The sequence below is a fragment of the Oncorhynchus clarkii genome, unplaced genomic scaffold (genome assembly GCF_045791955.1).
Source record: "Oncorhynchus clarkii lewisi isolate Uvic-CL-2024 unplaced genomic scaffold, UVic_Ocla_1.0 unplaced_contig_3050_pilon_pilon, whole genome shotgun sequence".
In the NCBI taxonomy this organism is placed as follows: Eukaryota; Metazoa; Chordata; class Actinopteri; order Salmoniformes; family Salmonidae; genus Oncorhynchus; species Oncorhynchus clarkii.
The window spans coordinates 168,812-184,440 of NW_027257965.1; the positions used below are offsets into that span (position 1 = coordinate 168,812).

Genomic DNA, 15,629 nt, shown 5'->3' on the forward strand with positions numbered 1-15,629 from the left:
AATGTCAGGCTAGAAGGAGAGCAGACTTCATAGACAAAATGTTTGATGTTATGAATGGGTATGGCAGATATACGTTCCAGACATTATGGGTGTATTATACATTATGTATATTATTATACATTATGGGTGTGTTGGATAGTAGCGCTGGGAATAGCCAGTGACCTCACGATACGATATTATCACAATACTTAGGTGCTGATATGATATGTATTACAATTCCCACGATTCTACATGTATTACGATTCTATACTGTGATTTTATTGTGTTGCGATGTTCCAAACATATTGCTCACTATATGTCTGTGGAAGAGAGACTAGAAATCATGAGAAAGTAATGGAAATAAAATTTCCTCCAAATATGTGCTTCCTATTTCAAATGAAAACATTGAACTGTCTATGAAGGAAAATAAGAGTTTTAGTGCAGACAGCCAACTAACACAAAAATAATAGTTTGATATTGTTGATGCGATACGACATGATATATTGTGGAAAATAATATCCTGATATGTATCTATCCATTTTTCCCCTTTCATTACTATTGAATAGGCGTTTCAACGGTCTTGCTGTTATAAATGTAGTTCCTTATTGACACCATTGAGGTAGGGTTTGTTAAGATGACAGATTAGTTTATCGTAGCTTCTGGCCACTACCGTATGTATTGTCTTATCAAAATGAATACAATGAAATATAATGATTAAAGATATGCTTTTTATTAAAATGTCCAGAAGCAGATGTAGCAGAAAAGGATCAACAAATAACAAATGCAGTGTGTATAAAATAGTGAAGGTGAAACACCCTGAAACACTATTATCTCCCCATAATATTTGATTGTTCAATTAATCAAAGATATAACTCATCCTTTAAATCCCATGTGGCGCATGTGGCTCACTCTGACAGGACTGTTTAATATCCCTATCTGATGGAATCATGAACACGTACCACGCTGCACCTTGGTCCACTTCTTCCGACGAGCGTTACATCATGAGAATTTAAACTGAATGAATTAGAATGTTTAGATGTATTTTTGTACTGCTTCAAGTCAGGGATCACCTCAAAAATTAAACATTCTAAACATTCAATTCAGTTTAAATTATCATGAATTAACGCTCGTCCTGAAGAAGTGGACCAAGGTGCAGCGTGGTACGTGTTCATGATTCTTTATTAAATCCGAACACCAAACAAAACAACAAAACGTCACGTTCAGTAGGCTACACAGAGCTAACAAAAAACAGCATCCCACAACCTAAGGTGGCAAAACAGGCTGCCTAAGTATGATTCCCAATCAGAGACAACGATAGACAGCTGTCCCTGATTGAGAACCATAACCGGCCAAAACATAGAAACCCAAAACATAGAAATAAAGAACATAGAATGACCACCCAAATCACACCCTGATCTAAGGTCAGGGCGTGACACATGAAGCCCCCATCAGATAGTGAAATAAAAAACAGTTCTGTCAGCATCTATGTCAAACATCCGTCCAACATATAAGGTCAGTTTCCTGGACCAAGATTAAGTTTACTCCTGGACTAAAAAGCATGTTGAATGGAGAATCTCCATTGAAAGTAACTAGTCCAGGACTAGGCTTAATCTGTATCTGGGATACCATCCCAAAGAGCAAGACATACTTTTTTTTTCAATGAAGAGGAGGTTCTGTTTCCCGTACTGTTTCCAGAGTACGGTTTCCAGACCTTTCCATGTCCACCATTCCCCAGTGGGCTCCAATGGAGGTGATTCCAGCACCGTTGAAGCGACCGCTGAGCAGCCTCAGCTCATTGCCCATGTTGGATGGGTAGAAGTTGAAGGAGACTTGGTTGGGCAGGCCGGCTGACAGAGTGCGCCCCATGTTGGTGCTTAACACCAGGTAGCAGATGTAGTCTGCTGGGTTGTACTTCCCAGACACCTCAACGATGGCCTCATCATTAAACAGATCCATCTCCTGCTTTTCACCCACTTCGTTACCGAACACAGGAGACCAGGTGTTGCCGTATCTCAGCTGGAACCTAAAACAGAGGAAGCTTTTCACGTTGGTTGTGTTTTGATAAGGTACATTGAGACTGGTAGAGCAGGTGGCGTCAGATAATATCAAGGAATGACATGTTCCATTGTACTCTGGGTTAGATACGATAACACTATTGTTTGGTCATGTACTGAATATGTAATAAACACAACAAATGAATAAATACATAAATACATAAAGAAAGAAAGAAAGAAAGAAAGAAAGAAAGAAAGAAAGAAAGAAAGAAAGAAAGAGTGTTTGTTGGGTAGGGTAGTTGGACTAAGTCGTGGTGGATGTTGGGTAATGTAGTTGGACTAAGTCGTGGTGGATGTTGGGTAATGTAGTTGGACTAAGTCGTGGTGAATGTTGGATAGTGTAGTTGGACTAAGTCGTGGTGAATGTTGGGTAGTGTAGTTGGACTGAGTCAGTGGTGTCTGTTCATGGGTCAGGGTCTACTCACCCACTGATGTAGGCGTTGTTGTTGTAGTAGTAGTAGTAGTTGTTGTTGGTCTCCCACACTCTGACTCCCGTAATGCGCCCCTCACCGTAGGAAGCAAATGGGGTGCCACCTCCCTGACCCACCGCAGAGGAATACGAGTAGGGGTCTTTGATGGCTAAAATAACATGGCCAATATGTTTACTATATTTACTATATTAATAATACATATTTATATACATCATTTTATTTTTAACAACACATTTCTGAAAGATCTTTACATTATTAATAAAGTGCAGATGAATTAACTGAAGTACATTCTGCAATTATTTAATCCATTAGTTTATGTCTCAAAGAAGAACTCCTAAGTCTAACTGAAAAAGACAAATTGGTGAAAGCACAAAAGCTATTATTTAATCATTATAATTCAGAATTGTATTTTTATAACTCACGCATTGCCAAGCAGCCAGCCAAGAACATTGTGACAACCAGGATTAAGAACATTCTGCAAAAGTGAGGCATCAACACTTAAGACCTTTAATTTCAGTCAATTTTACTCTCATTCCGTTTCACTTTAAATGGTAAAACTTGAAATAATGTAGTTAATAATGTTTTTCATAGTAGTTTGTCAAAACAAATAAGTAACTTTACCTGTCAGGTCAGTGTTTCCTAGGAGGGAAAAGAAAATAACCTTTTGAATTGTGATGTAACAAACAACAAACCATTCTTGAATATGAAATGTTATAAAACAGCTCTAAAAAGTTGAACCTACTCTTGTTTACTACAATCACTCTTGCAGTGCTAAGCTACTGTCACATTAAAAATAATGTCAGATCATTGAATTTAAATTTAATGGGAAAAGGGCCAAAATGTTTGTGCCCAAGAACCAAGAGATAATGAGTATTAACTTCATAACATTTCCCACACCAGTATTATGCATTAAATACAAGTGCACATTTTCTATTTAGTTAGTTGTGTAGTTACCACAGTGCTATCTTGAGATGTGTGTGAAAACCTCTGAAAGCTTCTTGTCTCTCTGTCTCTGCCAGGTCCTTCTAGTCTACTGCTTCCTCAAAGAACTGCATTTATACCTGCTGAACATTCCATCAGCTCTAGATGGAAGGAGCATGACAAAGAACACCTTAAGTCAATCACTATTGAGAAGTCAGACATTGTTTTCTAATTGGTCGAGGCTACTTTGGGAGGGAGTGTCATGGACATTTTTTAAGGAAATAATAATTGTATTCTTTTGAATTGTAACAAATGAATGACCTGAAATATGGATAAAAAATATACAATCTAACAACCGAACAATAAAAAGAATATACAAAAATAGTATGAATGTGTGCGAAAATCGCTCAAAATCAGTCTCCCAATCTTCAGTTGTTTTATTACACCAAGAGGAACTCCTTCCCTTCAAACATTAACATGCTGAAAAAGACAAGTGGAGCTGGTCATTAACAGGATGGTTAGTTCATTGGTTTGCTCAAATACCTACAGTATTTTATTGTAGAATATTTGTTTCAGTACATGTATTTAGATGGACATGTTAGATGAAACAACTTGAATACCTCAGTATGTCACTTTCTGACCTTTATTTCCTTTGTTTTGTATTTATTTATTATGGTCAGGGCGTGAGTTGGGTGGGCAGTCTATGTTTGATTTTCCATGATTTGGGGATTTCTATGTTTCGGCCCAGTATGATTCTCAATCAGGTGTCATTAGTTGTCTCTGATTGAGAATCATACTTAGGTAGCCTGTGTTTCACTGTTTGTTGGTGGGTGATTGTCTATGTTGATTGCTGGTGTCAGCACAGTTCTCATTAGCTTCACGGTTGTTATTTCGTTTATTGTTTTTGTATAGTGTTTCAGTGTTTCAGTGTTTTCTTTATTAAAATTCATGATGAACACAAACCACGCCGCATTTTGGTCCTCCGATCCATCTCGCCTCTCCTCTTCAGATGAAGAGGAGGACGACAGTGACACAGTAGTTTATTATTTATACTTCCTAATAAAGCAATAAGAATGACTTTATAAGATGATTACTCAGGGCTGGTGTCCCCAACTGTAAAATGTTGTGACACCAGAGGGAAATGTTAGTCTGGAGCTCTGTTTATTTTTTTTATTTTTTTTATTTCACCTTTATTTAACCAGCTAGGCTAGTTGAGGACAAGTTCTCATTTACAACTGCGACCTGGCCAAGAATAAAGCAAAGCAGTTCGACACATACAACAACAGAGTTACACATGGAATAAACAAAACATACAAAACATACAGTCAATAATACAGTTGATTAAAATATATATACAGTGTGTGCAAATGAGGTAAGATAAGGCAATAAATAGGCCATGGTGGTGAAGTAATTACAATTTAGCAATTAAACACTAGAGTGATTGATGTGCAGAAGATGAATGTGCAAGTAGAGATACAGGGGTGCAAAGGAGCAAGATAAATTCATAAATACAGTATGGGGATGAGGTAGTTGGATGGGCTATTAACAGATGGGCTATGTACAGGTGCAGTGATCTGTGAGCTACTCAGGCAGCTGGTGCTTAAATCACTGTAATAGTAACACTGAGGGTAGATGTTCATTCAGGGGAACAATATAGCCCAAGTCATTAGCTTGGCTTTTATAACGTATAAGGCTGAAGCAGACAGACAGATAGACAGAGAACAAGAATAAGCTCAGCGTGACAGCAGAGAAGATGCTGAGACAGATAGACAGCACAACAGGGAGGCAAAACCAAATGTCTCGAGTGGAGGTCCTGTTCTAGTGGTGAGTTGTATCTCCAGTGGTGTTTAACATATTGTATTTGTTTTAAACATCAGATGGTTAAGAAAGAGGAAGAGGACCATGTCTTGTAAGTCAGTGGTACAGAAATGGTTAAGAAACACTGTACTGTCCTGCCAGTGTTACGTGTCAGTACCAGTGCCTGTGTGTAAGGATGATGTGTAGGGACAGGATGTATGTGTGGGGATAGTGTGTGTGTGTAAGGAGTTGGCAGCGCTCATAGTGATGTGGGCTGGTGTAGACAAAATGCCAATGCCAGATTCTTGTCCCAGGCTACCCCTGTTGTTTTCTAATTTGTCAGGCTACTTTAGTAGGGAGTGGAAGGAAATACAAATACAATGCCTTCAGAAAGTAGTCACACCCCTGGACTTTTCTCCCATTTTGGTGTTACAGCCATAATTTAAAATTGATTACATTGAGATTTTTGTCACTGGACAACACACAATACCCCATAATGTCAAAGTGGAATTATGTTTTTTGAAACGTTTACAAATGAATTAAATCTGAAAATCTGAAATGTATTGAGTTAATAAGTTGTTATGGCAAGCCTAAATAAGTTCAGAAGTAAATATTTGCTTAACAAGTCATATAGTAAGTTGCATGGACCGACTCTGTGTGCAATAATAGTGTTTAACATGATTTCTGAATGACAACCTCATCGCTGTACTCCACACATACAATTATCTGTAATGTCCCTGAGTCAAGCAGTGAATTGCAAGCACAGATTCAACCACAAAGACTAGGGATGTTTTCCAATGCCTCGCAAAGATGGACACCTATTGGCAGATGGGTAGATGGTTAAAAAAATAGCCGACATAAATCAATGGACCTGTACATTTGTTTTTCAACAGGACAATGACCCACCACACCTCCAGGCTTCGTAAGGACTATTTTACCAAGAAGGAGAGTGATGGACTGCTGCATCTGAAGACCTGGCCTCCTCAAACAAATTGAGATGGTTTGGGCTGAGTCAGAATGCAGAGTGAAGGAAAAGTACCCAACAAGTGCTCAGCATATATGGGAACTCCTTCAAGACTGTTGGAAAAGGATTCCAGGCGAAGCTGGTTGAGAGAATGCCAAGAGGGTGCAAAGCTGTCATCAAGGCAAAGGGTGGCTACTTGAAGAATCTCAAATATAAAATATATTTTGAAAATATATTTGTTTAACACCTTTTTGGTTACTACATGATTCCATATGTGTTATTTCATAGTTTTGATGTTTTCACTATTATTATAGAAACACATTATTATAGAAAATAGTAAAAAGAAAGAAAAACCCTTAAATGAGTTGGTGTTCTAAAACTTTAGACTGGTAGTGTATGTGTGCCCTTTGTTCCCCATTGTCCTTGTTGGTTATTGTTACCATGTCCATTGGTCTTGTGAGCACCTGTGCTGTTGTATCGGCTTCCATGCTACGTGTTGTTGTGCACTTGTTTTATGGGTCTCATCCCATGTATTATTTGGAGGTTTACACCTCGCTCTTTTGGGTGGATAAAATAAATCCCCCTATTACGTATTCCTGCGCTTGTCTCCTATCCTTATACAGTGTGACAGAATAACCAACCTACTAAATGGAGACTAGCTGTCAACCATCATAGAGACAGTCCAGCATCAAGGACTGTCTCTCCAGACTCAGCAGCGCCATGGACAGGGTGCTGGCAACCATCCTGCGTTTGGAGGGGAATGTGCAGTCCCTCCAGTCTCCAGCAATGGTTCCAGCACCAGCCACCACACCACTACCTGCCTCTGTCCCATCTGTGCCAGGCCGCGAAATAACCCTGTCCCTTCTGGAGTGCTTTGACGGCGCTCCAGCAAGATGCAAGGGATTCCTTCTGCAATGCGACCTGTACCTCGCTCGCTACAACGAGGCTGTCTCTGGGAGAGACAGGGTTGCCACCGTGCCGCGGTCTGTGAAACGGGCACGACCTGAGGTCGAGTCCTATGAGTGCTTCACCCTCCTCTTCCACTCGGTGATTGCTCATCCTGTGCAGGTCCGAGAGGTGGGTGAGCGCCTACCCCGACTACTCCTGGGATCTAGGACCGCCTCGAAGTTCGCTCTGGAGTACCGGAATATTGCAGCCTCCACCAGATGGAACAAATCGGCTCTGGTCAGGTGTTCAGCAACGGACTGCAGGAGAAGGTACAGGTGGAGTTACCGTGATGACAACCTAATACTCGACCAGCTCATCAGCATGGCAATTTATTTGGACAACCTCCTGCGGTCCCGACAAAGACGTGCACGGAAACCGGAGCCCATGGCTACACCTGCTCTGTGGCTGGATCCGATGGAGGTGGACTCTGGACGTTTGCCTAAGGCAGAGCGTAGGAGCAGGAGGAATCTAGGCCTCTGCTCCTATTGTGGAGTAAGGGGTCATTTCTCCCCAACCTTCCCTCTATCCCCTAATAGGCGAGGAGGTGACAAGCTAGGGAATTCTCCTGCTCCAACCCAGGTAGGATGCAAGTTCTCCCCTCCTTTTCTGTCAGCTCAACCAGTGTGTTTTCCCATTAAATTCCCTGAATAGCCTAGCCCCATACTCCCATTAGCTCTGATTGTTAGCTCTGATTTCCAGAGCTGCCGGGAATCTTTTAGATTAGTCACCCATTCTGGTTCGAGTCCTGGATATTCGTCCAATAGGGACAGGGTTGTACATCACATCACTATTACCGTTTCTCTGCTGACCCATGACACTTATTTAGAACAGATCACCTTTTTGATTATAGACATCCCCACGCACCCCGCTGTGTTAGGTCTCCCCTGGTTGAGCTGGCATAACCCTGTTACTTCCTGGTCCGAGAGGAGACTGCTGGGTTGGTTGCAGGAGTGTCAGGGGAGGTGTCTCGTGGTGTCTGTTAACACCACTACGGTGGAAAGTCTGGACCACACACCTCATGTGGAGTTACCGGAGGAATACCAGGATCTGCATCGGGTTTTCTCTAAGACCCAGGCTACACGCCTGCCTCCTCAACACCCCTGGGGACTGTGCCATTGATCTGCTATCTGATGCTGCCCTCCCGAGAGGACACGTCTATTCCCTCTCCTATGCGGAGACCGAGGCCATGGAGTCCCACGTACAGGAGAGCCTCCAGCAGGGTTTTATCCGCCCCTCTAAGTCACCAGCCTGCTCAAGCTTCTTTTTTGTTGAAAAGAAAGATGGGGGACTGTGCCCCTGCTTTGATTATCGAACTCTGAAAAAAGCCACCGTTAAGTTCAGCTATCCTTAACCCCTCATCCCAACCATCATCAAACAAATGCACGGGTTGCAGTACTTCATAAAACTCGACTTGAGAAGAGCCTACAATGGTGCACGAATGGTCTGTCTAAAGCTCCTTCAGTCTTCCAGGCCTTTATTAACAAAGTGTTTTGGGACAGGCTGGGACGGGCGTAGTGGTTTATATAGACAACATTTTGGACCTTGCCCAGCATGGCTTGTTAGTTAGCTCTGTGCTGGGTAGACTGTTGGAGCATGATCTATATGTTAAACAAGAGAAGTGTTTGTTTTTCCAGCAATCCGTGTCCTTTTTTGGGATACCTCATATCCACGGAGGGAGCGGAGATGGAGGAGCAACGCGTCAGCGCAGTCAGGTCATGGCCCATCCCCAACTCTGTGAAAGCAGATCAGCGATTCCTGGGGTTTGCCAACTATTTCCGGAGGTTCATCCGGGGCTGCAGCACGGTGGTCGCACCTCTCACCTCCCTGCTGAGAGGAGGCCCCCAGCAGCTTCGTTGGACGGCAAAGGTGGAGAGGGCGTTTGAGACACTGAAGGCACGCTTCACCACTGCTCCTGTGCTGACACATCCCGATCACTCACTTCCCTTCATCGTTGAGGTGGATGCCTCCGAAGTACGAGTCGGGGCTGTGCTGTCCCAGCACACCGGAACGCCTCCAAAGCTGCAGCCCTGCGTCTTTTACTCCAAACAGCTGAGCCCCACCCGGAGGAACTACGACATAGGGGACCCAGGAACTTTTGGTCGGTCAAGAAGGCTCTGAAGGTGTGGAGGTGTGGTGTGGTGTGGACGAACCACCGCAACCTGGGAAGTGAAGAGGCTAAACCCGAGACAGGCTCAAAGAATGTGAAGGTGGACACCCTGTCTCGCCTCTATGATGCAGAGGACAGAGAGGGAGAGGAGACCCCCATCATCCCTCCGTCTCGTATCATCACGCCAGTGGTGTGGGACATTGACGCCGACATACGGCAGGCCCTGCGTACGGAACCCTCACCTGCACAGTGCCCGGAGAACCGCACATACGTGCCCACGTGTGTGTGTGGGACCGCCTCCTTACCTGGGTGCACACGGTGCCTGTATCGGGTCATTCTGGGATAAGCCGTACCATCTCCTGCCTGACTGAGAAGTACTGGTGGCCCACCTTGGCTAGGGACGTCTGGGATTACATCTCTTCCTGCTCCATCTGTGCCCAGTCAAAGACACCCAGACACCTCCCTTATGGAAAGCTTCTTCCACTGCCAGTCCCACATTGACCCTGGTCTCACCCCTTGGTGGACTTTGTGACTGACCTTCCCCCCTTCCAGGGGAACACCATCATTCTCGTCATTGTGGACCAGTTTTCCAAAGCTTGTCACCTCTTTCCTCTGCCTGGTCTCCCGTTGGCCATGCGACCGCCACCGCAGTGAGGCGCCTGTCTTCTCTCCAAGCAACTGGGTCTGGCTCTCCACCCGGAACCTGCCCCTCTGCCTGCCCTGTCGGAAGCTAAGCCCACGGTTTATGGGGCTGTTTAAAGTCCTGAGGAGGGTTAGAGGCAACATACCATTTGCAACTCCCTGCTGATTTCCTCATTAACCCGACTTGTCATGTGTCTCTCCTCAGGCCAGTGGTGCCTGGTCCCCTCGCTGAGGCTGGACCCAGTGACGCCCTGCCTACTCTTCTGGACATCAAGGGAGGTCTGGCGTAGTCGGTCCGTGAAGTCCTGGATTTGAGGCGCCGGGCGGGGTGTCTCTTGTACCACATCGGCTGGGAGGGGTATGGCCCAGAGGAGCAGTGCTGGGTTCCTGCGGTGGACATTCTGGACGCTTTGCTGACCAGGGATTTTCACAGTCGGCACCCTGACGTCGGCACCACCTCCCTGTGGTTGTCCTCGAGGCCAGTGTCGTCCAGTGCAGTGCGTCGGGGGGGGGGGTTCTGTCACGGATCCTGCTGCTGTTCATTCCATTCACCAGCTCCAGAGGTCTACGTCACCGGCCTTCTATGCTTCACTGAACTGGATTCATTACCACCAACCTCGGACTGTCTTGTCTCATTGAGCACACCTGGTTCCCATTCCCCCTGATTAGTATGTGTAAAGATGTGCCCTCTATTCCCCATTATATTTGTCCGTTGGTCTTGTGAGCACCTATGCTGTTGTATCGGGTTCCATACTACGTGTTACTGTACACTTATTTTCCGGGTCTCGTCCCGTGTAATATTTAGAGGTACACACCTCGCTCTTTTGTTTGGGTGGAGAAACTAAATCCTCCTCTTACATATTCCTGCTTGTCTCCTATCATTATACAGCGTGACAGCTTGTAATAATTTAGCATCAGAAAATTATTATTTTGTACACATCAACAGCCAACACAAGAGTAATGAAACTATCCCTTGTAGGTAGTAGGCTGTAATTTTCAGGCAAAATTAATGGTACCTTTTAAATCTCACAAACATTGCTCTCACACATGGTTGGATTTAAATCCCGGAGTATTCACAACTACTAGAGTATCCTCACCATCGGCGGATGAATCACTAGTAAATAGTCAGGAAGAAGAGTTTGTTGATGATGCCAATGCTTCTTCTGATTTGTATTGTACAGCTAAAGGCTTAGTTAGCAACTATTATTGAGGAAAGATGTGCATCTTCTCCACTGAAATTAGAGCATTTGGTCCATGTGCCAAGCTCAGCTATTGATGAGTTTTTAAGGGAGCTCCATCATTTTATTTTTTCTGCACCTGTCCCTTTATCTGGTGACTTTATTATTGGCAGTTTTCATCAGCATAACCTCCAAGTGGATGATCGACCATTAAAAAATTTATTTGAGATCGGTGTCCCTTCCACGGGACGGTTGAGCTAACGTAGGCTAACGTGATTAGCATGAGGTTGTAAGTAACAAGAACATTTCCCAGGACATAGACATATCTGATATTGGCAGAAAGCTTAAATTCTTGTTAATCTATCTTCACTGTCCAATTTACAGTAGCTATTACAGTGAAAGAATATCATGCTATTGTTTGAGGAGAGTGCACCCTTTTGCACATGAAAACGTATTAATAAACAAATAAGGCACATTTGGGCAGTCTTGATAAAACATTTTGAACAGAAATACAATGGTTCATTGGACCAGTCTAAAACGTTGCATATACGCTGCTATCTTCTAGTGGCCAAAACATGGGTTGGAAAAATCCAACATGGGTTGGAAAAATACATTATGGCCTTTCTCTTGCATTTCAAAGATGATGGTTAAAAAAATGCAAAAGAATGGTTGGTTTTTTCTTTGTATTATCTTTTACTATTGTGTTATATTTTCCTACATTCCTTTCACATTTCCACAAACTTCAGTGTTTCTTTTCAAATGGTACCAAGAATACGCATATCCTTGCTTCAGGGCCTGAGCTGCAGGCAGTTAGATTTGGGTATGTCATTTTAGACGAAAATTGAAAAAAGGGGCGGATCATTAAAAAAATACCGAAAATAAAAAATAAAAAAAGAGCACAAAATGATTATATGGAGCAATCACTAATTACGTTACTGCTTACAAAGAAATTGAAGTCAATAAATTGCTGTTGCAGTTTGTTCTGGTAATCCTGTGCAAAACTCTATTGAAAAAGGTGGTCGTCTTAGCACTGCTTATCAGCGTAAGCAGTATTACAAGGAGCACTTCAGTGTTGTGGAGCCAATTGAATACATGCTAAACGCTAAAAAGAGATACACTTTCCAGTATGTCCCAATACTGAAGTAATTACAGAAGCTTTTAAGTAGAAGGGACATTGTTGACAAAGTAGTTGAGCGTCATTGGGGACCGCAGGACATTAACATTGGACCATCACAAGTCCTACAAAGATGGTTCACATTTTAAGGATAACTGTTTTCTCTCTGGAGAAGAGCTAAGGATACTCTCAGGTCTTTATATGGATGACTTCGAAATGTGTAATCCCCTTGGCACTACAAAGAAGAAACACAAGCTATGTGCTGTTTATTGGGTGTTGGCTAACTTGCCTCATTCCTCTTTATCATCCATTTATTTAGCAGTTCTGTGCAAGAGCAATGATGTTAAAACCTATGGTTATGGTAAGGTTTTGGAACCTCTTCTAAGAGATCCACGAACTCTGGAAGAACTTGGTGTTTATGCCCCTTTACTAGGTGTATATGTCAAAGGTACAGTATAGAGTGTAGTGGTTGACAATCTGGGAGCTCACAGCATATCTGCTTTCATTGAGAGTTTCTCAGGGGAGTACTATTGCATGTTTTGCACAGGAAAGATTTGTGATATTCAGTTACGTGAAGTTGCATCTGGTGCTTTCAGCTTGAGAACAAAAAAACAAAAGACACTTGAACAAAACATTTTGGGGTGAAGAAAGATCGTGTTTTCACAAGCAACTTAACTCATTTTCACGGCATCTTTGGCTATACTCCAGATCTTGTTCACAATATTTTTGGGGGTATTGTCCCAAACGAGCTGTCTCACTGCTCAGCATTACTTGTATCAAGACAACTTTTAACATTGGATTACCTGAATACAGTTATTCTGAATTTCCCCTACAAGTAGTCAGACAAGACAAACAGACCTCATGTGTTACCACACAGATTTTCCCCCGTGCATAGTGATGACTCTATTTCTTATCTAGAAAGCAAAATAATTGAGCACAGGCATAGATACAAAGAGTTGTTCCCTGGCATTAGGCTTCTGTAACCGGAGGTTGCTGGTACGAATCACAGAGCTGACAAGGTAAAAATCTGTCGTTCTTTCCCTGAGAAAGGCAGTTAACCCACTGTCCCACTGTCTCCTGACCCCTCCTGTCTCAGCCTCCAGTATTTATGTTGCAGTAGTTTATGTGTTGGGGGGCTAGGGTCAGTTTGTTATATCTGGAGTACTTCTCCTGTCCTATTCGGTGTCCTGTGTGAATTTAAGTGTGCTCTCTCTAATTCTCTCTTTCTCTCTTTCTTTCTCTCTCTCGGAGGACCTGAGCCCTAGGACCATGCCTCAGGACTACCTGACATGATGACTCCTTGCTGTCCCCAGTCCACCTGGCCGTGCTGCTGCTCCAGTTTCAACTGTTCTGCCTTATTATTATTGGACCATGCTGGTCATTTATGAACATTTGAATATCTTGGCCATGTTGGCCACCCCACATAGCCTGGTTCCTCTCTAGGTTTCTTCCTAGCCACCGTGCTTCTACACCTGCATTGCTTGCTGTTTGGGGTTTTAGGCTGGGTTTCTGTACAGCACTTTGAGATATCAGCTGATGTACGAAGGGCTATATAAATACATTTGATTTGATTTTGATTTGATTCCAGGGGTGCTGAATACGTGGATGTCAATTAAGGCATCCACCTCATTCATCTCTGATTCAGAGGGTTTGGGTTAAATGCGGAAGACACATTTCAGTTGAATACATTCAGTTGAACAACTGACTAGGTCTCCCCCTTTCTACCGAAGCATCATTATCTGGAACATTAGCCCCAGATGATTTGTTGTTTTGGTCTGCTTGTAAGGCTATGCTGCCCTACCAAGCAAAACGTTACTACCTGCTCATAGCGTGGAACTGAGAATGTTTTTTTTTTCTTTTTTTTTTCTTTTTTTTTCACCTTGTTTAAGATACTAGCCATCCCGGATCCGGGATCGTGAATACAGCCTCAAGCTCATTACCATAACGCAACGTTAACTATTCATGAAAATCGCAAATGAAATTAAATAAATATGCTAGCTCTCAAGCTTAGCCTTTTGTTAACAACACTGTCATCTCAGATTTTCAAAATATGCTTTTCAACCATAGCAAAACAAGCATTTTTATAACAGTATTGATAGCTAGCGTAGCTAGCGTAGCATTTAGCGGGCAACATTTTCACAAAAACAAGAAAAGCATTCAAATAAAATCATTTACCTTTGAAGAACTTCGGATGTTTTCAATGAGGAAACTCTCAGTTAGATAGCAAATGTTCAGTTTTTCCAAAAAGATTCTTTGTGTAGGAGAAATCGCACCGTTTTGTTCAAAACCAAAAATGTTTTCAATTGTTTTAAAAAAAAATTCAGTCATCAAAACGCCGAACTTTTTTCCAAATTAACTCCATAATATCGACTGAAACATGGCAAACGTTGTTTAGAATCAATCCTCAAGGTGTTTTTCACATATCTCTTCGATGATATATCATTCGTGGAAGTCTGCTTTCTCCTCTGAATCCCATGGAAGAATGCTTGCAGCTGAAGATTACGCACCAATTTCGACAAAGGACACCGGGCGGACACCTGGTAAATGTAGTCTCTTATGGCCAATCTTCCAATGATATGCCTACAAATACGTCACAATGCTGCAGACACCTTAGGGAAACGGCAGAAAGTGTAGGCTCGTTCCAGCAGTTACTGTCTTTTTGCTTGGTAGGGCAGATTGGACAATGCGGTTTGAGGCCAAACATACCTTGCTTTAATAAAGCAGTGCTTCAAGGTGCTTCAAAAATGTAGCCTCCACACATCAGATGATTGCTTACCAGTTGAGCTCTCCATATATTAGCAAGTCTGAACTTGAGGTCTCAACTGTCTCCACTCACCCAGTGAATTTACTCTCAAATGAAATGGCAGAATCCATTAGACAGAAGTACATTGACACACCTGAGGGTTATCTTTCCCAGTGTGTGACAAGTAAGGGCATAACATACAGGAAGGGAATGATAGTTGCCCATAAATTAGCAGGTGGATTAGCAGATTTTGGTGAAATTGTGTTTTTTTGTTGTCAAGGAACTGTGTGGTTGGTACAGAGAACATTATAGAGCTCCCACAAGAAATGTGTCTCTAGTGGCACTAAGTGAACTGGCAGACAGTTATCCACTGGTTGACTCCATCATTGGATCAGTCCGCATGGTGACTTTGTAATGGCATATCCAACAAGAGGTTAAGTATGTTTAGCACATACTGGTTGAATATCAATTAATATGCATGCCTGCCTAATCAGTAGAAAATAGATATGAAAACTGTATTTCTTACAACTTTCAAATATAATGAACATTTAAAGGACCATGAAGAATAATCCTTGACTGTTGTTCTTGTCTGTTTTCTTTGCAGACTAAGAAGCAAGATGATGCCAACTCCTACAATCATAAAGATCATCCTGATTGATGGCCGCTGCCAGAGACTGACCTTTCCTTGTGGACTACCTGAATCTGTGACTGACCTTTTGAACGATGTAAAGAAGCAGTGTGGACATCACGG

At 42.7% G+C, this 15,629-nt stretch overlaps 1 protein-coding gene across 1 annotated transcript; it reads right to left on the reverse strand.

Annotated features, from left to right (window-relative positions):
• Positions 1–1,635: 1,635 nt before the first annotated feature.
• LOC139394301 (zymogen granule membrane protein 16-like) lies at positions 1,636–2,956 on the reverse strand. Its single transcript, XM_071142333.1, has 3 exons — positions 2,887–2,956; positions 2,459–2,612; positions 1,636–2,002 (listed from the first exon to the last, which is right to left on the reverse strand). The coding sequence occupies exons 1-3, from the start codon at positions 2,954–2,956 to the stop codon at positions 1,636–1,638; spliced, it is 591 nt and encodes a 196-aa protein (XP_070998434.1).
• Between the last annotated feature and the right edge of the window lie 12,673 nt (positions 2,957–15,629).